Source organism: Gossypium hirsutum, chromosome D11 (assembly GCF_007990345.1).
Source record: "Gossypium hirsutum isolate 1008001.06 chromosome D11, Gossypium_hirsutum_v2.1, whole genome shotgun sequence".
NCBI lineage: Eukaryota > Viridiplantae > Streptophyta > Magnoliopsida > Malvales > Malvaceae > Gossypium > Gossypium hirsutum.
The window spans coordinates 2,297,165-2,324,879 of NC_053447.1; the positions used below are offsets into that span (position 1 = coordinate 2,297,165).

Consider the following 27,715-nt stretch of genomic DNA (forward strand, 5'->3'; position numbering starts at 1 on the left):
AGAAATTTTTTTTTATAATTACTTTACCCTAAAAATTACATATTTTGTTTTTTTTACAATTACATCCAATAATGATAAAAGACTTAAATAGATTTAATCCAATACGTTTCCTACTAGCATCCTTTGTTCAACTTTAAACTTAATATAATTTATGAGTGCACTTTGAATAAATTCCACTCCCCCTAATGCTCTACTTATTTTAGTTGTCTGAATATGCTTAATTACTGTTTTAAAGGGGCTTCTTTTAAAAAAAAAATCCACTATGTCCATATCTTAATTATTTCATTACTTTGTGTGGTATATATTTTATATACAAAAGAAGAAGCAGCTAAATGCTTAAGTTTAAAGCTAATTCTAAATGTTTAACTGTAATTGGACTTCAAGAAGGATATATAGAGATGATTTTGATTAAGGCTAAGGCTTTATCTTATGTCGTCATTAAATGTATACATTTGTCATAAAATCAAGATTAATCAAGCAAGTTGCAGAGACATGATCTTGTTATGTCTGAAATTGATGTCAACCAATGTGTTCATTATGTTCTCAATTCAGATCAAAATAAAGGACACAGTTGCAAAAAAAAATATCTTATCCTTCTTCAAATCTTAACCACGAACTCTCAGATATATATACATAGTGAAGTCAACTTTTCTTTTCACTTTTTTTAGGAGCAAAGTGTTCACTAATGGAACCGGAATAAATTATTAAGGGCAAATATAAAGTAGAGAAAATTGGGAGATGGGGCTCAGTTTATCAAATTTTGACATTTATAAGGACTTAAAAGAATGAGAGGGTTAGAGCTCAATTTATCCCAAATTGGGTGGAGGGGACATCTTTGAATTTTTATATATATATAAGTCTGCTTATCAATTTTATGGTTTGAGATTAATATTATTAAAATCGGTAGGGTTTTAAAAAATTTAATTAGGTCCCTTAAATTTTTTGAATATTCTTGAAAATTAAAAAAATTAAAAAATGTTAATTAGGTCTCCTAAAATTTAATGTCAAGATCCACTCGAAGATGATGATTTCAATACCAAATTCGACTAAGAATAATGAAGAAAATAAATTCCTCCACTAGGGTTTCTGATATTGGAGATTGAGGTATGAAAAGTTTCAATTTTAATTACAAGTCTTTTGGTGAAGAATTGCTTTGGTTTGTGAAGCAAATTGATGACATGAAGGTCAGGTAGGGTTTAATTGGTTCCTAAATGCATATTTCAATGAAAACCCATATACCCACCTCATCACTAATAATTTCGCTTTTGAATCCTAATTAGTATTTACACATAAACCACTTAATATCCTACCTACACTGTGGACACTTCCAAACGGGGTTCTCCCATGGCCTTTTTCCTTTTGCTTCCACACGTATCCAAAATCCATGTAGCTATTGACATATAAATAGTCCAACAATATTACAAGCAAATATATATATATATGTGTATCTCATTGTGACACGTCGAGGAACATGAAGTTTCTTCACCAATGTGTGATCTAATGATGTTTTTATGCAATTGAGTCTTATCTATAGGATGCTAAAGACCCTATTTAATTTGCATAGGAAGGACAACATGGGGTATATGCTGATTTAGCCTCTAAGCTATGAATTTTACCAAAAGGGAAGATTGGATAAATGATATATTCTGAGAGGATTAAAATAATTATAATTAAGTACTTGATTAATTATTGGATTTGTACCATTGATTTGATTCTGTAGCCAATATGTCAAAACCATGCACTTTACCAAAAGGAGATACCTACAAAGAATCATCAAAATTCACAATAATTTTTTTTATGAAAAGGAATGGTAAATTACATCCAAGATCACTAAATTAATAGTAAACTTACCTTTTAGTCACTTAACTTGAAAATGTTATAAAATGGTCACTAGACTATTTAAAAAACTATTCGAAAGTTTTTATTTATTAAGTTACTAAGTTGTTAAGTTTTTTTTACAAAGTTTGGCTAGCAAGTTCCAAGTGACAATTTGACGATCGGTATGGTTGATTAGTATCCATCAATGAGTAAAAGATCTAAGTTGATTTAACAGTAAGTGTCGAGATTGGAGAAGATTTACGATGTTTACAGCAGTTTGATGAAAAAAAACTAAATCGTAGAAGAGAAAGGTTAAGAGAACTTTCAATTGGTGCAGGCGGTGCAAGCAAACAATGTCATACAATAATTATTTTAATAGCCCAGTGACTTAAATGAAAACTTTCGAATAATTTAGTGACTATTTTATAACTTTTTGAAATTGAATGACCGAAATATAAACTTACTAATAGTTTAGTGACCCAGGATGTGATTTTACCCTAAAACTTCTTTCGCATGCAGTTAACTGATAGCTCCTTTGGGTACTTTATTTTTTTTCCCTTTCCCTTCTCTATGTTTTATGGCTAATAAAAATGAGGTTTCATGCATGTCCATGTGATAGAATAGTTGCTAAATACGCTAATGATTGAAATTGTTAAAATGTGCTCTCTGGGGGTTATATTGTGAGGTAAAGGTTTAAGATAATCTGTAAAGACAAATTAAAGATATCAAACGTGACCAGATCTTAGAAGCAAAAGGAAAAGGATTTGCATTTTTAGCATAACGTGAAGCGCCGAAAGCTTTTTTATTTCTGAAAAAGAAAACTGGTGGCGCATCTTCAGAGCGGCGGAGGAAGCTTTTTACAAACTGTATTGCATGTATTCCAGGCCACATATATGATCCAATTATACTCAACACACCTGCCATATTATATATATATATAAATATACTGTTGTTTTTCATGACAGTTATGGTAAAATGATTAGAGGGAAAAAAAGAAAGTAAAAACTTTACATTTTTTGTTGAGGAATCGAGTCTATTTATTCTCAGAGACCATATATTGATGGTGAAGCAATCTTTGATTGCTTTTAACAAAGTGTTCTGATAGCCACGTCTTTTTCTAGGTTTTTTGATAACGAAATTCCAAAAGATTAGGTCAAAGTCTCTTCCTGTACTGTTTTTTTTCCTTGGGCAAATAATGGGTTGTCTTTTTTATTTACTTTTAATTATTTCCTTTTTATGAGTCTATGATGCAAGTATATCATATGTATTTGAGCCTCATTTAATGTTTAGATATTATTTGATACAAGATTTAACTTATATTCAATGTGAATCCCGGATGTAAAAGATGAAATGGGTAAAATTGTCGGCATGAATATAACCCAAGGTCAACTGGTTATTTTCAATTAGGGTTGGAAACAGGGTAGATAGCTTATCTAGCAAGTAGCCAACATGTACTCTTTCTCTCTCCTCCCCTAAGTGCATATTTAAAACGCTCACCTCAAGCTTTTTCTCATGGCAATTAAAGCTACAAAGAGATACCAACACCCCCATTTTCCTTCACAAACATGGCAACAAATCAGTCCACACACAACAAACCTTTCTTCTTCAACTACTTCCAATCACTTTCCCAAACCCCTCATAGGCTCAGAAAGAGAATGCTAGCGACGTGGACCCCAGACCAAGAGCTTAATCGAATCAGGCTAAGGTCTGGTGCTGATATGAAAAGGAAACTCAAGTGGTTCGATTTAGTAGCTCTCGGTGTTGGTGGAATGCTCGGTGTCGGCGTCTTCGTCACCACCGGCAATGTTGCTCGCAACACCACCGGCCCATCTGTTTTCATTTCGTATATCGTTGCTGGAATTTCAGCACTCCTCTCTTCTTTGTGTTACACTGAATTTTCAGTCCAGGTCCCAGTTGCCGGTGGTGCCTTCAGTTACCTGAGAGTGACTTTCGGTACATACGCACACATATATATACACACACCAATAACACCATTACATTTTATAACACTTCTCCATTTTCCCGTTCTTTGTAGGTGAATTTGTGGGGTATTTTGCTGGAGCAAACATATTAATGGAGTATGTATTATCAAATGCTGCTGTGGCAAGAAGTTTTACAGAGTATTTATGCTCAGCTTTTGGAGTAAGTGATCCAAATTCATGGAGAGTTGAAGTTCATGGACTGCTACAAGGCTATAACAAGCTGGATTTCATTGCTGTTGCTGTTGTTCTTCTTTTAACTCTTTGCCTAAGCCATAGGTTTGAACTCTTAAACTGCCCTCAGTGGCTTTTGGATAATTGGAGTTTTTTGTTTTATTTGGATTTTGAAAGTGATGGATGTTCTTTTCTTGGGGGATTTGCAGTACAAAGGAAAGCTCCATGTTGAACCTTATTATGACAATCTTTCATATTGTTTTCTTTGGGTTCATCATAATCGCCAGTTTCTACAATGGGAATGTTAATAACTTGGTGAAGCCAAAAGGGTTAGCTCCATATGGTGTTAGAGGCGTGCTTGATGGTGCAGCCATAGTTTACTTCAGTTACATAGGATATGACTCAGTCTCAACCTTGGCTGAAGAGATTCAAAACCCTCGTCTAAGCCTTCCAGTTGGTATCGTCGGTTCAGTCCTCATTGTCTCGGGACTTTACTGTCTTATGGCCTTGGCACTATGCATGATGGTCCCTTACCAACAGGTCAAACAAAACCCTGAAATAAACTGATATATATACACATATATATGGTTATATGACATTGTTTTGTTATATGATACGTATAGATAGCTGAAACAGCATCATATTCAATGGCTTTCCAAAGAATTGGCTGGAAATGGGCAGGGAATGTTGTTGGGGCAGGAGCAAGCTTAGGGATCATAGCGTCTCTTTTGGTTGCCATGTTAGGCCAAGCTAGGTACCTTTGTGTTATAGGAAGGGCAAGGCTAGTTCCATTATGGCTATCTAAGGTTCACCCTTCAACAGGCACCCCATTGAATGCCACACTCTTTTTGGGTACGTTTCATTTTATTCTTTAAAAACCCTTGTATGTATTGAAAAAGAGAAATTGATCCATTAACATCCATGATATTGTAGGGCTTTGTACGGCATCAATATCACTCTTCACCGACCTTGACATAGTGATCGAAATGATCTCCATCGGCACCTTGTTAGTGTTCTACCTCGTAGCCAATGCTCTCATTTATAGAAAATATGTGATCATAGCTAAAAACCCACCATTCCCTACACTGTCTTTCCTTTGTTTCTTGACCTTAACTGCAATAGGTTTCTCCGTTTCATGGAAAATGGAACATCAATGGTGGGGTTTGCCTCTATTCGGTGGGATCATGGTTATTATTACAGCTTTGTTTCATTACATGGTCCCAAGGTTTGGTCAACCTAGTGAATGGTCAGTGCCGTTGATGCCATGGCCGGCTGCTATATCCATTTTCCTTAATGTCTTCCTTATGACGACATTGAAAACGATGTCGTTCAAAAGGTTTGCAATATGGGGATGTTTAATAACTGTGTTCTACGTGTTGTACGGGGTACACTCAACATTTGAAGCAGAAGAGCTGGAGAAAGAAACCATGGATGTTAATGAAGTTCCAAACCCATCTCTCCAATTAACAAAACTAGATGCTTAATAACAATTTATTAATCTCAATCAAAGTTGCAAAAATCAAGTCTTTTTTTTCCAATTCAGTCCTTTATCAATAATCATCAAATTATGCAAGAAGAAGAAGAAGAAGGAGAAGAAAAGAACAATTGAGAGAGGAGGGTACATTTTACTATTTCCTTTTCATTTGAGAGAGAGGTCAATGGCACACACTTTTTTGGAGTGCAAAGAATGATTAATTGGACCATATGTACCCTACAATGATATGAAGTTAAATGCTATTAGTCTCTATACTTTATAAAAATGGTAGGTTTAATCTCTGTACTTTAAGTTAATCAATTTTTGTCTATATACTTTTTTATTGATTCAATTTCAGTCCCTGTATTATTTTGAATTTTTAATCTTGACCAACCAGTAGCAGTTAAATCCGTTTGACTAAGTTCAACTACTAGTATTGTACTATGCATGCAATTATAGATTTAATCCATATTTTAAATTGCATCGTTATAAGCCCCTATATTTTTCGAAATGAATTTAATAATTATAGTTTGGTAATGGCTGAACTTTTAAATTTTAAAAAGCATAGGGACTAAATCTATAACCTTCATAAAGTACAAGGGCTAATAACAAAATTTAACCTACGTTCAACCTCTTGTTGATATTGGGGGCATGTTTTCAGCTAATATAAGCAATTTTTTTTTTTGCCTTTTTATTATAAATGTATCATTATCTCGAAGAATAGAACCAAAAAGGTTGAAAAAAGGAAATGACATGATCGATTTATACAACTTATCTACCCACCCACACCAAATACTAAGGTAAAATGTTCACACTTCTAATACAACCCTTCACTATTTAAAAAAAACCCAAGCTTAATTTATGAGTTATTATCTATAATTTATGAGTTATCCTTCAAGTATACATAATAGAGAATCATAAAAAAAAATTTAATGTGAAATTGCAATATTACAATAATCGTATTTAACACTTATAAAATAATAATCGTGAATTTATATCTTTCGTACAAAATTGAACAACTTTCAATAATGATACAAAAATTATATTCATATAAAGTTGGAATATCTTCAAATTGTACTCAATATATAGACTGATTATTTGAGTAATAGCGAGGAGTTCATACCATTTGAGTGGGGTGTGATGTAAAATAAACATCATTTTCATGAAATTGGGTCTTCCCCTAGCCTTTTGGTGGCCTGTTCTTATAGGTGTTTATTCACACAACTTTTTGACCCTTTGTTGTTTTTCTTTTCGCCTTAGCTCTCATTTACATGAAGAACACGAAGTTGATTCTACTCTAACGTCTTCGTGGGCATCCTTGCATTACCTCTATGAAACTCAAAACATCATCCCAATGTCTCTCTTTTTCTTTTTCTTTTTTTTTATCATCACAATTATATTCATACTGTCCAAGATCAGTTACGTCGAGATTGAAATCTTGGTATTAGACATACATATCGAGAATACAATATGATGGTTTATTGTTTAGCAAAAGTCGCAGAAGCAATGGTTATTGGCTTTTACTTTTGGTCCCAACCTCTTGATTTTACTTTGAATGTATTGCGTGAGGACGTTACTAGTTTATTTTTTTTCTAGATTGATTGCTATGTAATAGGTTTTACCCTCCTTAATTAAAAAGAAGAAGAATTGTATACATATACATATATATTATAGGGTTAATGTAATTTTTAACCTCTGAACTTAGCAATTAGGCTTATTTTGGTATTTGTAATTTTTTCTAGTCCACTTTGGTACTACAACATGGCAACTATGTTCATTTTTATCCTTAAAATAGAAAAAGTGTAAAAATTTAGTGATATAACATTATGAGATTATGCCACAACGTTAAATGTTTATATTTTTTTTAATTCAGAGACCAAAATTAACTTAGTTACCAAATTCAAGCGACAAAAAATATAAATACGAAAGTGAATATAATTATTAAGTTGAGGAGGTAAAAAATTATATTAACCCTATTTTATATGATGTCGGCATAAATATTGTCAGGCTTTTTAGTATAGGTAATGGAAATGAACTGAAATTGGGCCTACGAGCTTATTTTAAGATCCATATTTTGTCCGGATCCGAGGTTTATGGACCCGAACGTGAAAGAAAAAGCCCAAAATGCCCGATTAAGATCGGGATTTTGAACCCGACGTGAATCGAACACGCAACCTTGTGATCTGGAGTCAGACGCGCTACCATTGCGCCATGAATCCACTGATATCTATTTTATTGAATGTATTATATATATTAAAAAATTGCCTTCTTGAAAGCTAATTTAATTATATTAAATTGATAAAAGTAATATTAGGAAAATTACTTACAAACGTGATAAATATTTTATAGGGATATTATAAAATATACGAAAGAATATATCAATTTTTAAAACTATTTATGAAATAAATAAAATACATTACCAATGTATCAAATATCCACTTTTTATAAAACTAACTGCAGGAAATATATAATAAAATCAAGATAAATTAGTATTTCTTTTAAAGAGTCGTATGTTTGAATTATTCGTGAAAAAGTCAAAGAAAATAAAAATTGATTGGTGGGGACAAGATGCGCAGGGACTATATATTATATAAAAAGGAAAAACATTATAGCAAGCTAAGACATTTTCAAAGGTTTAAAAATTACTAGAAATTCTACATGTAAAAATTACAAATTTTGTTTAAAAGTAATATATAATAAACAATGAAACGTATGATTTGAAATTAATTATTTTACTGATGAAGATAATAAATTATGTATATTAAAATAAAAATATATAAAATATATCAAAATGAGGCTTTGATTGAGTGATAAATTTAAGATTTTAGTAATTTAATTGTCGCGAGTTCAAATCTCACTATACAGGAGGACGTGGTTTCGAATGCGTTGAAGTGCATTATCCTACTATTTAAGGGTTGAAGATGGATTATGGGTAGTTCTCGGTATTGTCTAAAAAACAATCCCACTATATTCATATTTTAATTGGTTATTATTAAAATTAAAAGACTAAAATACTCTCGAATAATATAATTTTAATTTAAGGGTGCAAAAAGCCCTCAAACTTTTTCAAAAAACAATTAAGCCCCTGTGTTTTTTTTTGCACATATTTAGGTACTTGAACTTTCAAAATGCATCAAAAAGGCCCTCAAACCTTAAAAAAAGCAATTAAGCCCCTACTTCTTTTTTGACTCAATTGGGTACTCGAACTTTCAAAATGCATCAAAAAGACCCTCAAGCTTTTTCAAGAAAAGCAATTAAGCCCAAACTAATTGAGGGTCTTTTTGATGCATTTTGAAAGTTCAAGTATCCAATTGATTGAAAAAAAAAGTAGGAGATTAATTGCTTTTTTTTGAAGAAATTTGAGGGCCTTTTTGATGCATTTTAAAAATTTAAGTGCTCAATTGAGTGAAAGAAGGAGGGGCTTAATTGTTTTTTTTTTGAAAATTTTAAGGGCTTTTTACACCCTTAAATCAATAATTTTCTTTAGTTACGAAAAAATTAATGGTCTGATTAAATGTGACACTAATTCAGTAGAAAATTAATAAATAGTATAGATTATAAATTTTTTTAATGTGTGGACAATATACTTGACATATGTCTTCAAGTTTAAAACTTTTACATAATATATAATATAATATATTATAATATTCTTAAGTTCCAAAATAGAATATTTTCGCTTATTTGGATAAAGATTTGTTGGCTAAATTTAGTAACAACTTCTTCTTTTTTTTAAAAATATAAAATTCATTACTAGGCCGTTGACAAATGGGACAAAAAGGAAAAGTCTCTTCTTCTCCTTTTTTTTTTTTAGAAAATAAGTCTTAAAAAATATCTCATTGTTACATTCAATGTTTATTTATTTTATAATATTTTTATTTTTGTCTTTCTAAAATATTTAAAATTAAGATTTAATCCTTATACTTTAAATTTTTACATAATTTGATCTTTACATTTTTATGGTGTTGTTGATTAATTCAAATAGCTAATATAATTAAAATGTTATGTGGTTATATATAATTTGAAAGCAGATTTTTAAATCTAAAAATTAGAGGGATTAAATTCTTGAACATAGAAGTAGGAGGACTAAATTTCAATTGTATAAGGTGTAGAGATTTAGAGCCATGGTTGTTTGAACTCGATTGGATTGGTTGGTTATCGATTTGGAGAGAAGAATCAGATTAGTTGAGCCGTACGAACTTATTGAACCAAGATAAAAATGGATTGAGTTGGTTTTTTTTAATGATTTATTTAATTGAATCGTACAAACCAGTGACATGACCATTTCGACCATCAATCTAATTCTGAAAACCTTGCTTAGAGCATATTTTAATCTTTAAATTTTAACTCTACAAAATAACATATATAAATAATCAACCCTAATAATTTAACACAAACAAATAATCAATCCAGCACGAAATATGTGTTTTTCTTTATCCAACACGATATCTGCTTTTTGGTAAAAGTTATAAATTTTTTAATGTTTAATTCATATTTTATGGTTAGTTTGATGAAAATTTATAATAAAAAACTTTAAAAATTTTCACACATTTCTAAAAAATAAAACACAAAATTAAATAAATTTACAATTTTATTTATTAATCATCCTAATATTGTTAATTAATTATATATTTTCACCAAATAAATCGTAAAATATAAAATAAATATAATTATTTATATATATATAACTTTTATAAATACTACATTAAGAAAACTAATGTATTAAACTTGTAATAAATTTATTTGAAAATAAAAGTACGTTTGATAAAAGAAAAGATGATTATTGTTTTTACAAAGTCGGGGTTCACTTTTTTCCCCATTAAATATGAGATTATTTTTCCTTTTCGACATTAATCCTCTAATTAAGAGTATCTTAAAAGAGTTTAAGATCAACTCAAAATGAAATTTGAAATTGGGTTGAGTTATGATTTTTTAAATATCGATTTTGATTCGAGATAATGACTAAATTAATTGAGTTGACTTAATTGTACTCGGTTATTTAATAAAAAAATTTCGATTCTACCATTAATTTTAAATTCGATTTATCAATTTGAATTAAGTCTATCGATTATTTAAATTAAATATTAAAAAAATTCAGTTTTAATTCCTTTAATAGTTTGAGTTACTTAAACTTAATTCCAAAGATATCTAAATCAAAATAATTTTTGCATTTAGAGGAATGAAAAAGCATGAAAAGGAGAGAAGAAAATCCTCAAATATAGTAAATAATGTGATAATTGGCTTCTTTTTTCATAAGATAACAGATAACATGTGAATCATACGTACCAAAACCGAACACTTCATGTGATTTATTGTTGTTATTGAAATGGGAATTATGAAAACCATGTTCTAATTCCCAAACACGTGCACCCAAATTAAAAGGTAAATAGAATTTTCGTTGAGGTGTCGATGGTTTAGGAGTTGACTTCAACAAAAGCTAAATTGAAATTTGAGACTATGGAATTACACTCTTGGAAATATTTCTTGATATTTGAAAACATAATTTTTTAAACGCTTAATTTTTGATTTGGTCCCTGAAGTATATTATTTTTCTTACATTAGTATCTATTTTTGTTGTCTCAATTTGATACTTAAAATATCGATCACTTTCTAATTTGGTACCTAAGGTATGCATTTGTTATATTTTTTAGTCCATTTTCTACGGGCGTTAAAAAGAATCTTATAACTAATCACAAAGTGCCATGTGGCATCTTTATGTAAAAAAACAAACATATTCTTTTATTAAATGTATATACACATAAAAAAATATAAAATATAGAATATAGAAAAATGCTTTACATTTTTTAAATTATATTTTTTTATAATTTATATGTTTTTAGATTATATATTTTTATGAATTTTTATATATTTGTTTTATTTATTATATTTTTAAATATACATTTAATAAAATGAAATAATTGTTTTTTTACATAAAGACGGCGAAAAAATTTAACATAAAAAATGGACTAAAAAATATAACTGAAGCATACTTTAAGTACCAAATTGAGAAGTGATTGATACTTTAGGTATCAAATTGGGAGAAAATAAGTTTAAGTATTAAAGTGAGAAAATGGGTATACTTTAAGGGTCAAATCCATAAATTAGGCCTAAAGATAATAATAATAAAAAGAAAACAACGGTGGAGATTTGTTTCTGAAAACCGAAAGGAACCATGGACGGTGCTTACTTGATACACACGGAGGAAAGAATATTCCAAATTCCATCACGACGCGTTAAATAGAATTCAACTACTCGCGTCAAAGTCACGTGCAGTCACTCGCATCTTTTTAGTCCTATTACTTGGCCTCTCCAACTCTTTTTCTTTCCAGTGTTAATCACTTTTTCTCTATCGTCGAAAGTCTGGTCGTTTCTGGCGTTTCACTGTTGTTCCTTTTAGACTAACGAGAATTAAAAAAAATAAAGCTGCAAAATTATTAGGGGAAAAATGGGCTTTTCTCTTCTGATCAGATCAAATCAGTCTCAACCGTCTGATTAATCAGTCAAAAAAAAAAAAACCTTGTCTTCCTTTATAATCCGCTCTCGGCTTTTCCCTCATTTTCTTCACTGATTGGTTTCATTGCGGATTTTTTCTTTTCATTTTTTAGCGGCGGATTTTGAATTTTTCCGGTAGGTAAGTTTTTTTTTTTTGTAGAAGGATGGACATGATTTTTCTTTTAGCCTCGCTTTAAATTGATTCGCATTGTTAAAAGATCTATGATTCGATTGTAATGACGTAAATTAAATTTGTATTTTTTCAAGTATAATTTCGATTTTTTGGTGACATTTTAGTATATTTTTCGTTCCTTTTTTGATTTCTAATTTCATGCTGTGAATGAATATGCAGGGTCTAAAAATGGTTTTGCTGAGAGAACATAGTAAAGCCTTGGCGCTTTAGTCTAGCAACTGCCTCTTTTTTTTTTGTTTCTTTTTTCTTTTTCCAGTAAATGGGCTGCTTTCAATCTAAAGTAACAAGACAATACCCTGGACACGAAGATCCTATTATTCTAGCGTCTCAAACTGCTTGTGAGTTTACAAATCATCACGTCTTTTTTTTGGTTCATTGCATTTACCCAATTCTCTGGTTGATTTTATGAGGTGAAACATCAATTTTTAGAGGCTATTTTAGTCAAGAAACATGGCTTTGCATTCCATTAAGAAGGAAAATTTCCAAAATTATTATTGGTTTTAGTTTCCTGAAAGATTTGGATTATTTGGGTCAGCTTGGAATAGATTATAAAGTTTGCTAACTTTGCTAAAATTTGACTACTTGATTGGTTTTTTTTTTGCAGTTAGTGTTAGTGAAGTTGAAGCACTCTTTGAGCTATTCAAGAGCATAAGCAGTTCTGTGATTGATGATGGGCTGATCAACAAGGTACAGTACTGTCTATATGGTTTTCATGTGGTCATTGTTCTCTTTGTTGTTTTTTAAATGCAAAGTTTTGATGCCCTTCTATCTCTTCTGCTGTATTTGCAGGAAGAGTTTAAATTAGCACTGTTTCAGAATAGGAAGAAGGAGAACATTTTCGCAAATCGGGTAATATATTTTGTCGCTTGATATTGTTGTGGGAAATTCAATTTTACTTCGAGTTTCGACTTGCTTTTGTCTAAATTATGTTGGATGGGCATGTGATGTGTTAGTAATGGGTGACTCGGTTGCATATTTATCATATTTACATCGGTTTTGAGGGCATGATCATCTATAGGCTGCAGATTTCTTTGCTCATCTCAGTTTCCTTCTTTAAACATAATTTTAATAATCAATATGAAAGTTAGGAATTGGGAATTCTGTCGAACAGTTTAAAGATATGAATTGGTTAATTTATGCAACTTTCTAATATATGCAGATCTTTGATTTATTTGACGCAAAGAAGAAGGGAGTCATTGATTTTGGTGATTTTGTTCGAGCACTCAATGTTTTCCATCCAAATGTCTCACAAGAGGACAAGATGAATTGTAAGTAAACAGTTGATATAATGATCTTGAATGCCGGAATCGTGTTAATTTTCCATCTCATTTTTAAGTTGATTGTTTTACATTGCAGTTGCGTTTAGACTTTATGACATGGATGGAACGGGTTTTATTGAGCGTAACGAGGTATGTGTGCACTTGCATGTTTGTTATTTATATATAATGCCTAGCAGAACTGGTCTTAAATATTACAAATTGCTGCATGCCCCCCCATATTCATATTTTGATTCAGTTACATTTGTACATAAACCTCTTGCAGGCAATTTTATCTTCTGTGATTTTGGCAGGTCAAGCAAATGGTCATTGCACTGTTATGTGAATCTGAAATGAAGTTAGCTGATGAAACGATTGAGGCAATTCTTGATAAGGTGAGTGCTTGTTGTGGTTTAGTTGCATAAAGTTACCTAGGTTCCTAATTACTTGGAACTGTAGACTATTTCTCGTAATGGATACCTCTAAAGTTAGTGGATTTCATGTGGCTGTCCATTTGAGGTATCTGGTTTACAATAAGAATAAATGAAAGATTCCTCGTACTCTTTATCCACCATGTTGTCTTTGGTGGGATTTTACTATGCAACTTTTTACTGACCCATGGCAATTTGCGAGCAGACATTCTTGGATGCGGACGTTAATCAGGACGGGAAGATCGATATATCTGAATGGAAAAACTTCGTTTCCCGTAACCCATCACTATTGAAAATCATGACCCTTCCATACCTCAGGTATGCTTTACCAACAATTTACTTGGTTTATGTAGAAACCCTCAACTCCTCTTGGGAACTCATCCATTATATAATACGAATCATGCAGGGATATAACAACAACATTTCCTAGCTTTGTTTTCCATTCTGAGGTTGATGAGGTTGCCACATGATTGGGGGAAGTATGTGATGGACTTTAGCATGTTGATGTATGCATTAGGTGGAGATACGTTGGTTATAAGATTGTTGTGAATAAAAATAGGGTAAGATTTTGTTGAGGCTCAAGCTATCAAAGAATGCGAAAGGGATAGCACAGCTAAATATGGATTAGCATTGTTAGTTGATTGTATAGGAGCTGAAACCTTTTTCAGGTTTTCTTTCATTTTTAATTAATTGATTTGTAGGGAGTTAATATCTGTTCAGGTTTAAATTTGTGTTAATTAGGGTTGATTGCTCAAATAATGGGTTTAAGACATTAGGCATTACAATTTACATGGCTAGAGGAAACAACTAGATAAAATTTATCAATAACAATGAAAATTTGATAAAAAAAATAGATTTAAAATTTGTTAATGTATATAATTTTTGGTTTTATATATAAAGACAATTATAGAAGTAATTAAAAATATAATTAAACTCAGTTTTAAAATAGTTGTGAAATTTTAAATATTATTCGTATTGTTGATTGGGTCTTGACACACCAATGGTTTTAATGGATTTTGACTTTTTTATTAAGATTTGTCTCAAACCTACGGGAAGTACACGGCTTCAACTAGCTACTGTCCCCACTTCACACTTCATTAGATTCTCTTCCATCTACCTTTAGATTTTCCTTCTCTTTCAACTTTCAAAGTTACTTATTATTTTTTAAATCCTAACTTTGGCTCATTTGATTGAAATGGTTAGGGTGGGCAGCATTCTCACCCAATATGTTCTGCCGCCTCGGTGGGAAACTAAATTCTTCATCGTAAATAATATTGACTCTCAACAAATGCACTTCACGCTTCACGCCTTTTTTTCCGACAATATTGGCCTCTCCTCTCCTCGACAAATTACACATATATATATATAAAATTTGAAATTCATTAGCACTAAATTTATAAAAGAAATTGAGTGAAGTTTTTTGTAAACCAATAATAAAAATATTGTACCTCTCAATAATTTCTTTTTTACTATAGTAGCCAACATGTGACAAGCTGATCAGATCACATGCCACGTTTAAAGAATATGTAGGTAAATCACACATCCAATGCATGCCCCCCAACCTCTTTATAGGCCAAAAGCTGTCCTCGCCGATTTGTCGTACATATCGCCGGAACCTAAAATATTCTTTTCCCATTTTAACCTTGTCTCTCTCTAAAAATTTCCCTTTTCTTTTTCTTTTTTTCATTTCGCTAAATAATTTTAAAAAACGCAATAAAATCCAGAGTGATAAAAAGGAAAAATTATAAAAATAAAAAATAAAAAAAGGGTTAGCTAGCTATAGCGCTTAGCTCCATTTCTGAAATAGAAAGATTAAAATTTATAACCGAAAAAAAAAAAAACCAAGAGAAAACCCTAGATTTTTGGGGGACATAGGGGCCATTTGCGTCATTTCACGCTATGAATCGGCGATAACGGTGGCGATTAATATCACCAGCAAATAAGAAGAAGAGGAGGGGGAGGAGGAGAAGAGATATTAGTAAGATGTACAGAGGAGAGAGAGCGGCCGGTGGCTCCAAGGGAGAGTTGGGGTCTGTAGATCGGAAACGAATCAACGAGGCGCTTGATAAGCAGTTGGAACGATCGTCACCGTCGACTTCGAGGGCGACCAACGGCAAGGATAAGTCCGCACATTCCCTTCTCGTGGGAAAACATCCACCCGATCATCATCGCGACTCTCGCTCCACTTCTCTACCCAAAGCAAACGCCTCGCATGGTATAGTTATTAATCACATCTCCCTCTTTCAATTATTAAATTAGAGCATTTTTTTAGAATATTTTTCGTTTCAATATGAAGAATTGTGTTTTCTGTTATCTTTATTTAAATTCATATCTAGGTTCAGGTCTGAATATTTTGAAGTTGTATTTTTTTTTCATGTTTTTACGTTTATTTGATTCTAATGAAATTAAGTTTGCCCAAAGGTTTGAAATGTATGTAATTTGAGCTATTATAAATCAAATTGTGAATTTTATTGTTATTAATATTATTAATGTTTGAGTGAGAAAATATGAGAAAGCTCAAAGATTGTTCTTGGCATGTGTTTTTTACGCTAACATTCTTAATTTAGGTTGTCAAAGTGTTTGCTTTGATGAGATTACATGAATATTTGCCAAACCTTATATTTATATGAATAAGATTTTCTCAACATCTGTGTTTATAGCTCTAAAGAGGTGTCTGCATTGAAGGTAGGTTGGTTTTAGCCATATAAACCTCCATGTTTAAGTTTTTAAGATTGTACTTTTTATTGTTTCGTGATTATCCATGCGGTAGTAGATTCTTTGTTTTTGTGAACCATGTTTTCAAAGTGAGGGTCATTTCCTTTTACTTTTTTGGTGGCATCACTTTCCTATTTCACTTCTTGTGTGACATATGCTGGTGCAAATTTGATGGTGTCACATACCGACACTGAAGAGTCAGATGTTAGTGGTTCTGATGGGGATGACACGTCCTGGATCTCATGGTTCTGCAACCTACGAGGAAACGAATTCTTTTGTGAAGTTGATGATGACTATATACAAGATGATTTTAACCTTTGTGGTCTAAGCAGCCAAGTTCCTTATTACGATTATGCGCTTGACTTGATTTTGGATATTGAATCTTCTCATGGTAAGCTTACGGTTTGATTTTGGATATTTGAGTGCCGTTCTGTTATAAGTTTCTGAGAATGTTAAACATTAGTCTCGTATATGTTCTTCAATGCATGATGCATCTAGTTCCATGATCAGCATTTTTCTAATTTGACTGCATTTAAATATCGAAGATGACAAGTTTTTCAAAATTTGTCATCTACCAACATGGTAAGTGTCTATTTCATGTATTTTTGTAATGAGTAATTTCTGTTGGGCTGACATTGATAGGAGATATGTTTACAGAGGAGCAAAATGAATTAGTTGAATCTGCGGCTGAAATGCTTTACGGTCTGATCCATGCTCGGTTCATATTGACTAGCAAAGGAATGGCTGCTATGGTGAGCAGCTCGCTGTAGTATTCAATGTGATTATTTCATTTTTCACATATTAATATACAAAATATTACAACGATATTTTTGAAACTTTTACAGCTAGACAAGTACAAGAACTACGATTTTGGTAGATGCCCAAGAGTTTACTGCTGTGGCCAACCGTGCCTTCCAGTTGGTCAATCAGATTTCCCTCGGTCAAGCACTGTAAAAATATTCTGCCCTAGATGCGAAGATATCTACTACCCTCGGTCTAAGTATCAAGGCAGTATCCTTTTAGCCTCTGAAATTATTGACTACTTATTGTTGCATGCATGCATGTCAATGTTTATATTTCCAACATTTCTGCCTCGAGCATGGAATAAGTTTACCTTAATTCTATCTAGACATTGACGGAGCCTACTTCGGGACCACATTCCCTCACCTGTTCCTGATGACATACTCGCACCTGAAGCCACTAAAGGCATCACAAATCTATGTTCCAAGAGTATTCGGGTTCAAGCTCCACAACCCATAATACTGGGATTAAAAAAGCTTCCTCATGAGTTTGTATTCCCTAGCTTCTATTTTGGAAGTACCGCTCTCGAAAAATCAGGTATAGTTCGATAGCCTTTCAAGTAATCATGTTTTAGGTCCTTTTTCATATGTTCTAAATGGAATTACCATAAAGCATATGTGCAACCAGCAAGTATTAAATTTCAATTTTATCAGCCTTCCCACTCGGCTTCTTCATCCGAAAATTTTCTTGTTAGAGTAACTATTGAATTGCCTTTTAGCTTTTACCTTCCATTGTACTTTTATTGATTCAGTGTCTGCGCTGTGTATTGCCTCGAACACGCGGTATATTATACCTTTAAGCATTCACTAGTTGATCAATTGTCCCATATATATATTTCACAGATTGTTGCTTTTTGTATCAATTTGCTTGCCTTTGGTTTTTTGGTTATTGTCTTTGTTCTGCTTTTTCTTTGATATGGTCTCAATGGTCCCCAAATCAATGTGTTGTAATGAGTTCGTTGCGACTATTCCATGGACCATGGTGCAACCTATGCTGACCGTGCCAAGCAGTGAATGTATCTGGCAAGTTCTTGATCTGATCAAATGAATCAATTTAATAAGTAAACGGTTTGAAAAAATGTTAGTTGTTAATAGAGTCGATATTTTGAAATTTTATATGGTTTTGCAAATGAAAAAATTGTAGTTTGCTTTATTTGATTTTTTTAAAATACTATATGGATTAAATTGATAAGGATTAACTTAATTTAGTACGGACTTGGTAAATACTTGATCCAAAAGGAAAATTAGGACCTATCCTTTTCATAAGTAAAGAGGCTCTCATCAACGTTTTGTCCCTTTTGTCAAAATGGTGATTAGGTCCTAATTTATTAGGGTTTAGTCAAACTTAACTTGGCTGAATCGTTTGGTTGGTTTTTTACACAACATAAAAGGTAAAGAAGGAAGCGCATTAAACGAGCATTTGATAAAAAATTTAATCATCAGTTCATATGAATTATGATAACCAATCGGTTTAGTCTAATTAAGGTGTAATGTCTTAAATAAAAGTGGCATTGGCAAAGTCAAGATCCTTTTGGTACTAAATCAACACCATTAATTGGTAGACCCGGCGGTATAATCAATACGATTTTGCTTTTTGTTGACTTTGATTTTAGTTGCTTTTACTATTCGCTTCATATTTATAGATTAAATTGACAAGGAGAGGGAAAGAAAAAAGGTCAAGCAAATGTGTTAGAATGGAACTCTTTCTTGACTTTTTTCTAATATATAATACAAGGTTTGAAGTATTCATATGAACCCGTGTGTTGGTTTGATAATTAGGGTGTTCATGACCTAAGTTCGAGTCACGTTGCTGTTAAGGTTTGGCCCTCTTATAATTCATAAAGAAAAAATATATATATTTAAATAATCACCTGGTGTATAATTAAACTATTATAACATAAACTATGTACCAAAACAATTTAGACAAAAGATTCACGCATTTTAATTGCACATTATAAGTTTCAACTTAAATATTTTGAACTTAAATCCTCCATCTTTATGAACTATGCGGACAAAACTCTCTCTACTTCAATTTGGCCTTTCAGATGCTAAATTGGTAATTCACCAACAGAGGAAGGTACTTGCTTGGTTCCCATCTCACCAACTTTTACCATTTTCCCAACAATCCCATGAATGAAAGGTCAAATTTCTTTGACTGTTCGTAAATTGTGTATTCAATTCATCTATTTTGGGATTTTATTTCTATCCAAACCATTAATTATTCCAAATAAAAAGTTAGTGGAAATTTTTCTTAAACAAACATTTCCCTCAATCACCCACAACAAAATTCACATTAATATTTTAGCTAGAACACATAATAATTTATTTGACCCTCCAGCTTTATAAAATTCTTTAAATTTGTATTGTTCTTCAAATCATCCCAAAACAGATGAAAAAGTTAACGTTCGATTCACTTTAATGATGTGACATGCACATCTTAAAAATTTAAAATTTAAAATATATTTTTATATTTTTAATAAAATTAAAATCATTTTTATTTTTTTTTCAATTTTAAAAAATTGACACAATGAGATATCCACGTGGCAACCCACAAATATATCACATTAGCAAAGTTAAATAGCCTTTAACTTTTTCATCCATTTTTTGAGTGATTTGACAAACAATGCAAATTTATGAGCTAAATGAGGTAAAAAATTAATTGAAGTGTTAAAATGGAGAAATTATTTTATGGACCTCTTCCCACCACATTATCCATGGTCCCTTTCAAATTATTTAAAGACATTTGAACAAAATTTTCCATGTCATTGACACGTAATTTTGGTTTTTTTTATCCAAAACTCTAAATTTTGAATCTCAAATCTTAAACCTCAAACCCCAAATCTTAAATCTCAAACTCTAAACATCGAACCTGAACTCAAAATCCAAAACCCAAACCTTGAACCCGAGATTTGAGTTTGAGGTTTGGAATTCAAGATTTAGGATTCAGGATCAGAGTTCGAGATTTTAGGTTAAAGGTAAAAGATTATCAATAGTGTAAAAAGTTTTGCTAAAATATCATTAAATAACTAGAAAATGACCATGAATGATACGGTGAGAAAGATCCATATAATAATTAATGATTAAAATGAGTAAAAAAAAAAAAGTGACTAGTTTAAGTGGATTGCTTTCGTCGTTAGGAAACCAAGTCGCATATCTTTTAAATTATAGAAGATCTGTTTTTTAATGATGAACCGACATACCATAGACACTATTACTTGTATTTGTCCTTATTGCGGGGGATCAATATCAAACATCAAATTATGTACTCTTCATAGCAGTGAGACCAGGTCCATGACCATGATTACATTTTATTATACACAAATGACAAAATTACGACACATAAAGCCAATGACTTGAAGAAATTAATTCAACTCCCAAATCCCAAAAGGATTTATTTGTTCTTTTTGGGGCTGGAATACACTTTAATAATTCATACATTAAAACCTGTAACTTTCACATAAAATGGGTTTATTTTAATTTTAATATTTTACGTAATTAAATAAAAATAAGTTGATTTTATAATTATAACATCAACCAATTAAAACCCTTAAAAAGAAAAGCCAAATTAATTTGACTGAATCAAATAAAATCAGTTGATTCCAAATTCTTGATTCTCCCACACAGTCGAGTCAGTCGAGTTGAAACGACGTGTTGCTTAAAACATTGCTTATCCTTCCCTTCTGTTCCGTTCCTAGGAAGAAAGTCAAACGAGAACTTTCCATCAAGGTGCTGTTCTAGTTTTCCAGTTCCAAAAATTCAAACCATTTCCCTCTTTCTAAGGGTTAAATGTCGTTGTCTAATGCTACCTGCTAACGACCAATACTATCTTGGTAAAAAAGCTATCCACTCCCTTTCAGTTTTGACATCGAGCAAATTAGTCCTTTTCAAAAAATAGAGCAATTTAATCTTGTTAATTTTAAAAGAGAGCAACTAATGACAGTTTATCATGGAGTTAATGTTTTTTTTTATTATTAACTATACATAATTTTGATTGATATAATAAAAAATTTAGCCATCAAAGTTTACACATTCTATTAAATTGGCTTGATTTAACAAATTCAACCCGTAACTTTTGTGTAAATGTGTAGAAGTTAAGGCAAAATTTGTTGATTTTTATAGAATTGAGGCCAATTTGATAAAATATGTGAACATTGAGAGCTAAATTTGTTATTAAACTAATAAAAATTATGTAGAATTGATGTAAGACATTAACACTATGATTAATTGTTACACTTCGATTTTTTTTAAAAAAAGGACCAATTTGCTCAACTATGAAATTGAAAGGGACTGCAAAGGGCTTTCTAACTATCAATATTTCATATATTTATTCCAATATATCAAAAGGTATAGCAACCGGTTTGAAAAATTGGTATTGATTTACAATCCAGTCAAATTAAATTGGATCAATTTTATAATTAATTTTGGAATCATTGAATTGGGGTTATTTTGTTTTTAATTATTAATATATCCTGGAGAGAAGTAGTAATTAGCCATGCCTTGGAAAATTTTCTCCCTGTTTTTCTATAGTCAAAATACAGTCTCTGTTTTTTCATTATCTTAATTTCATCCTTTATTATATATAAGCAAGCGGTTTTGAAGGCAACTTCAAGAGTTAATTTTCTTTTTGGGTCTTAGAAAATGAAGTGTTTTCCCATCTTCATCAAAGACAAGCCAAAGAACAAAAACAGAGGAATAGGCTCTGTTTTTGAAGCGAAGAACCTAGCCAAATCACAAGACTATTCAGATTCCAGTCAAACATCGAAATCATTCCAATCTTCGAAGAGCATCCCAGAATTGTACAAAGAGAAACAGCAAAATTTAAGGGTTTTCTCGTTGGAAGAATTGAGCGATGCGACCAATGGTTTCAATAGGACGTTAAAGATCGGTGAAGGTGGATTTGGGAGTGTTTATAAAGGCACGATTAAACCACTCGGTGGTCGAGGACATCCTTTAGTTGTGGCTATCAAGAAACTCAACACGCACGGTTTACAGGTATTTTTGCTGCTAATTTTTTTTTTATTTTCTGGTCTTTCTGAAATCATGCTCTGTTTCTAAGATTGAAACTTGAAAAAGGGTTGTTTATGGTTTCAATAGGTTAATTACTGTGGAGTCCCTGTTCCAGGCGTCAGATTGCATTTTGCCCCTTTAATTAAAAATGAGCAATTTAGTGTTTGTAGGCTAAATCAAGGAGCAAACTGATTTTTTAGTTAAATTTTTTTTCAATTTGGTCAGTTATGTCAGTTTTTAATTGTAGAAATGAATAACATAGCTAGCTGTGTCGGATATACACCTAAATCTGAATAACATAGCTGCCATTTAAGATTCTCTGCTGAATGGCCTTGTTTTTAGTAGACATACATGAGTTTTTGGCTTTTATGATACATTTTCATGGTACATAGCTGCATTATATTTTCAGATTCTTATGATATTTTGGCTACAATCTGATACAGGGTCATAAGGAATGGCTAGCGGAGGTTCAATTTCTGGGTGTCGTCAACCATGCAAACCTGGTGAAACTTTTAGGGTACTGTTGTGCAGATGGTGAAAGAGGGATCCAAAGGCTGCTGGTCTACGAATTCATGTCGAACCGTAGCTTAGAAGATCATCTTTTCAATAAAACATCCACATTGCTATGGAAAACAAGGTTGGAGATTATGCTTGGAGCAGCTCAAGGACTGGCTTATTTGCATGAAGGATTGGAAGTTAAGGTACTCACAATCTTTTCTTTTATTTGCAATGTGTGTGTGTGTGTGTGTGTGTGTGTGTGAAAATAGAGAAAAAAAATGCTTCATTGAATGCATCCTCTGGGTTAATTGTATAGGTTATATATCGAGATTTCAAATCTTCGAACGTGCTCTTGGACGAAAGTTTTAAACCGAAGCTATCGGATTTTGGACTTGCGAGGGAAGGACCGACCGGGGATCGGACTCATGTATCTACAACTGTAAGTAGATTTATCAGCTATTCAAGAACAGTAAGAACTTTGATGTGTTTTGTTTTGATTTATGGCTGGTTTTTGTTCAAGGTGGTTGGAACGTATGGATATGCTGCCCCAGAATATATCGATACTGGTCATCTCACAATCCAAAGTGATATATGGACTTTCGGGGTCGTACTTTACGAGATCATCACAGGGAGACGAACGGTGGAACGTAACCGACCGACATCCGAGCAAAAGCTTCTTGAATGGGTGAAAAATTTCCCTCCTAATAGTAAACGGTTCAGCATGATCATCGATCCTCGACTTCGGAACGATTATTCTTTCAGTGCAGCTCAAAAGGTTGGACAGTTAGCCAAAAGCTGCCTAAACAAAAATGCCAAGGAAAGACCAACAATGAGTCAAGTTGCGGAAAGCTTGAAACAAGCAATACAAGAATCACAAGAGGGAAGCAATGGAGTCAAAAAATCTCATGTTACATCGTCGTCTAGATCAAGTAGGCGAAGATCGAAATAAGGTTCAATATAAGCATTATGCTTATATAAACTCCACTGTTAATGAAATCTCCATGTATTTGTGGAGATTCTATCATTTTGGCATATGAGTGTATAACATACGGACTGTATAGTCTTTGCTATGTTTACATATACATTCTCTTTTCTGGTTTTCTAGCATATATATTATACATGAAAATTATATATACAAATTTTCTATGCAAGAGCAGCCTCCTTTGTTTTCTCCACATTCTTGTTTCTGATAAACCCAATGTAAAGATTTGTTCCTCGGGAGTCGCTGTCCGGAATTTTCCGACCTCCTTCGGACATGTTTTTTACAAACTCCACTAAGTTCCTCCAATTGTCCCCTTCGAACAACCTTTTGTTCATTCTTAAATAAGTGAAAGCACTCAATCCGCTGCCCGAATCTGATCTACTCGTTGCCAAAACTTGTGCATACGCACCACTATCGTACCTCTCTAATGCATTTTCTCCCGCGAGTTCGACTCGAGCAGTCTTTGTCACCATCTTCACTTGCCGAACCAATCCTTCCGGCGAACAATTTGCGTGTTCGGGTTGTTGTGAGTCTCTCATCTCCATGCAGGTGAAATTGAAAACAACTCCGTGCTTGCTAAACATTCGAGCTATCGGGAGGTACCCGTCTCGGTGTCTAGTATTGTAGTACCCTGCTGTTAGTTCAGCAGCATGGGACCTTGTGTTGTAATGCCAGTGAATTCCAGCAACCTTTCCTGATAGTTTGGCTCCAGTTCCTTGAAATGTTCCTTTTGCTGCTGAAAGTAGTCTATCTCCATGATCCAATAGCATACCGGAGTACCACTCTAGGAAGAACTGTCCGTACTCGGTGTTCCATGTGCCGTCCTTTCGGAAAAACCCGGTTTCTTCAGGGAATTGCTTGTAATGACCTGAATCATGTGGTCCACTTTTTCCCCAGTCTTTCTTCCCCATAGCTGCTGCTGCTGCTTCAAGTGAAGCTCTCATGAACTGTTTCAACATTTAACAACAGTCCAAGTTTGATCATTTGAATTATAGACCATATTTCTAAGTATTTCAATAAAATTCTGAAGTTTAATTACCTTGTCATAACACTGAAACTCCCCAATTCCAGGAAATTTCCATGTTCCATTGCTTTCCGGATAAGATGGGTATCTCAGTTCCCCACAAGGTCCCATCCCCACTTGAATTTCCTGTAAGAAAAGTGCATAAAACATGTGACGCCTGTGGTCCACCATTGAGTGGTATCCATTTCAATATTTATCGTGATTGAAGATGTAATAAATACCGCGAGAGTAAATGACTTACCACAATAACTCGTCCCAAGTAATCTCTGAACCTCTCACGGAAGCTCCTCATGTAATCGGTGTAAGCCTGAATAGGTGTTCGTCCTCTAAGAACCGGCATGGAATCACATCCCAATGAAATGTACTCAGGGTTCCTCCGCCCTGACCGATCAGTGTACACAAGGTCCGGGTTCTTACTTATTTCTTCTAGCACCCATGGCGGTAATGGGATACTAAACATATTCAAAAAATTAAGAAACGTTAGTTTAATGTTTTCCAAAACCATAACAGAATCATATTTGTATATACAGTACCTGCAAGAGTCACCGACATTGCCACCACACTGGTGAAAAGACATGACAACTTGAAGTTTCAAACCATGTTTTTCAACCATTTGTACAAGCTCAAAATACCCTTCCCAATTATGCTTCAAAGGTCCATCTTTTTCCACCAAGCCCCACCAAGCATCCACCATAACTCCTTCCACGCCGGCACTCTTTAACGCCATTAAACTAGCATTCATCGCTTTCGGCTTGTTTAAGTTACCACCGTGTGTCACCGTGTCGAGCGGTAACATCACGTAAACAGGCACCTTGCTGTTGTTTTCAGTGTGGGAAATCATTAAACTGTGTAGTTTCTCTTTTTTCTCGGAGATTTTCTCATGCGAAACTTGTTGCATTGACATTGAATATTTTGGTCGCAAACGGCACGAGGGCTTTATTTGAGCAAAGGAAACGGTGGCTAAGAAATGATCATCGGAGGTTTTAAAGCTTTTGGTTTCTTTTAGATTGATGAAGGAAGTAGAAGACCGTAATGTTAAGGCCATGTTTTTTTTTTTTTTTGTTTGCAGAGGAATGGAGGAGAAGATGTGAGAATAAATGAAGATGGGTTAGGTTTCATTTATAGAAAATAAATGAAACCTTAGGTTTAGATTTTGACGGAGACAAAAATGGTGGGCTCAGATTTAAAAGGGCAAAAAGAACTCAAAAAAAGTGCAATAGTTGAAAACTAGTCAGCTCAACATTTCAAGGTCATATTATAATATTTTATCTATTTACAGGTTTTTTTAAGCTCTTGATTTTGTTACTTATTTGGGTATTTCAGTCACCATTGAAGCTCAAGCTCTCGGTCAGAGTTGTGAAATATCTTCCAGTAGGGATATTTATTTTCAACTCACATGTTAATTGCACAAAGTCACAGTCACCCATTGTTTAGATCAATATTATTTATGTTAATTCTTTATAATTTTTTAACTTTTAAATACCATACGTAAACTTTAGTTTTTATTATTAATTTTGTAATTAAATTAAACTAAATATATAATAAGAATTATATATCGAGAGTGTCGAAATAAACTAAAGTGAGATAGCTTTTTATGTAGTGTGCTGCATATTCGATTTCTGTGGCTGACAAGTTATTACGATTTTCCAATATTTCTTGGCTTTAGATAAGATTTTTTTTTTAATTTACAACAAAGTAATTACAAAACTAGATTAACACCACCATAATTTTACTTATTACCTATTAGGGTATAGCTGCGTGCATGCAACCATGCACTTGCATACCCTAATAGTCGAAAACTTACACCAAAAGATTACCACGACAACGGTTGAGAACTAAGTGAAAAAAAGAACCCAAAACAGAAGAAAATTGGGAGAGAAAGAGACGAGAGAGAGAGAACAAAATTGGAGCCTATTTTGAATTGCCCCAAAACATGTGGATACGATTAAGTCTATGCTTATTGGTTGGATTTATGTTTTTGCATTGATTTATTCAAAGTTTGAAACTGATTTATTATGAAATGATTAATCAAATTGGTTGGCTCCATCACAAATGTTAACCTCTTATTTTCCTGCAAAAGGATAGGATCAACAATTTGTCCATGTCATTCATGCGTTGGATTTGCTCTCTTATTTTTCTCCAAACAAGTCGCCTCACAGGCCAATCTTTCAGTGAATTTTACATTATTTATGGTGTACTGCTGCTTTCGGCCTGCCATAATCATTATGTTCCATTTACCTTCATTTTATTTATCAACAATTTCTATACCTCATTTTTTAAATTTAGAGATGATTTGATCGAAGTTAATTGTTAATATTATTAAATTTAAATTTTTTCTAATTTTATTAATATGATAAATGTAGTATTAATTATAAATTTATTTAATTTTATATTTAATTTATCAAATACAGTCCAATAAATGTAATTTAATTTAAATTTTAGGGTTGATTTAACAAAGATTAATTGTTAATATTATTAGTGTTATACCCTAGTTTAGCTTGGACATGTGGCAATACAAAGAGTGGCTTAGCAAACACTTGCGATGGCCCTCCACCATGTATCCTTGGTGACCATTCAACTGGTTTTTTTGTGACCAGCTACCCACTTACTGCACCCCACCCGCTTTTATTCTCTTACGGGAGATCATTGAAGGACTACTAAGGTAAAATAACCTCGTACAATCTCAATAAGGAGAATCTCAGAGCAAGACCATACGTTACTATGATTGATGACAACTGACATGTAACGGACTTGCCACTTAGTCGACACACAAGCAGCCTACCATCTATATCATCAATGGCATGGCATTATCAGATAAGGGGATCTCCCCTATATATACCCCGACATGCGAAATAATAGGGATCTTTCTTTTCCC

General features: G+C 32.7%; 5 protein-coding genes and 1 non-coding gene across 9 annotated transcripts; 4 read left to right on the forward strand and 2 right to left on the reverse strand.

Moving 5' to 3' along the window:
* The first annotated feature begins 3,330 nt into the window (after positions 1-3,330).
* On the forward strand, positions 3,331-5,833 carry LOC107912201 (cationic amino acid transporter 7, chloroplastic). The gene is made up of 5 exons (XM_041105468.1): positions 3,331-3,771; positions 3,854-4,076; positions 4,181-4,511; positions 4,595-4,823; positions 4,905-5,833. Exons 1-5 carry the CDS (start codon positions 3,384-3,386, stop codon positions 5,453-5,455), a joined length of 1,722 nt encoding a protein of 573 aa, XP_040961402.1. The 5' UTR covers positions 3,331-3,383; the 3' UTR covers positions 5,456-5,833.
* Positions 5,834-7,592: 1,759 nt separating this feature from the next.
* On the reverse strand, positions 7,593-7,664 carry TRNAW-CCA (transfer RNA tryptophan (anticodon CCA)). Its single transcript has one exon. It is a non-coding gene; the product is annotated as a tRNA-Trp (tRNA).
* A 4,080-nt stretch (positions 7,665-11,744) lies between these two features.
* LOC107912199 (calcineurin B-like protein 1) lies at positions 11,745-14,527 on the forward strand. 3 transcript variants are annotated; one of them, XM_016840278.2, is made up of 9 exons: positions 11,745-12,073; positions 12,287-12,465; positions 12,732-12,814; positions 12,917-12,976; positions 13,287-13,395; positions 13,484-13,536; positions 13,698-13,778; positions 14,020-14,132; positions 14,221-14,527. In XM_016840278.2, the coding sequence occupies exons 2-9, from the start codon at positions 12,387-12,389 to the stop codon at positions 14,282-14,284; spliced, it is 642 nt and encodes a 213-aa protein (XP_016695767.1). In that variant the 5' UTR covers positions 11,745-12,073; positions 12,287-12,386; the 3' UTR covers positions 14,285-14,527.
* A 900-nt stretch (positions 14,528-15,427) lies between these two features.
* LOC107912198 (casein kinase II subunit beta-2) lies at positions 15,428-18,192 on the forward strand. Of its 2 annotated transcripts, none has more exons than XM_041105469.1 (4): positions 15,428-16,920; positions 17,172-17,281; positions 17,375-17,540; positions 17,659-18,192. In XM_041105469.1, the coding sequence occupies exons 1-4, from the start codon at positions 16,701-16,703 to the stop codon at positions 17,787-17,789; spliced, it is 627 nt and encodes a 208-aa protein (XP_040961403.1). In that variant the 5' UTR covers positions 15,428-16,700; the 3' UTR covers positions 17,790-18,192. The 2 variants fall into 2 exon arrangements, with proteins under 2 accessions (XP_040961403.1, XP_040961404.1); XM_041105470.1 differs by having other exon boundaries at positions 15,429-16,920; positions 17,187-17,281.
* Positions 18,193-21,819: 3,627 nt separating this feature from the next.
* Positions 21,820-23,933, forward strand: LOC107912197 (probable serine/threonine-protein kinase PBL19). Its single transcript, XM_041105471.1, has 4 exons — positions 21,820-22,321; positions 22,780-23,037; positions 23,151-23,273; positions 23,355-23,933. Exons 1-4 carry the CDS (start codon positions 21,968-21,970, stop codon positions 23,781-23,783), a joined length of 1,164 nt encoding a protein of 387 aa, XP_040961405.1. The 5' UTR covers positions 21,820-21,967; the 3' UTR covers positions 23,784-23,933.
* Positions 23,725-25,940, reverse strand: LOC107912196 (beta-amylase 3, chloroplastic). The gene is made up of 4 exons (XM_016840273.2): positions 25,374-25,940; positions 25,082-25,292; positions 24,856-24,966; positions 23,725-24,763 (listed from the first exon to the last, which is right to left on the reverse strand). The coding sequence occupies exons 1-4, from the start codon at positions 25,883-25,885 to the stop codon at positions 23,978-23,980; spliced, it is 1,620 nt and encodes a 539-aa protein (XP_016695762.2). The 5' UTR covers positions 25,886-25,940; the 3' UTR covers positions 23,725-23,977.
* Positions 25,941-27,715: the final 1,775 nt, after the last annotated feature.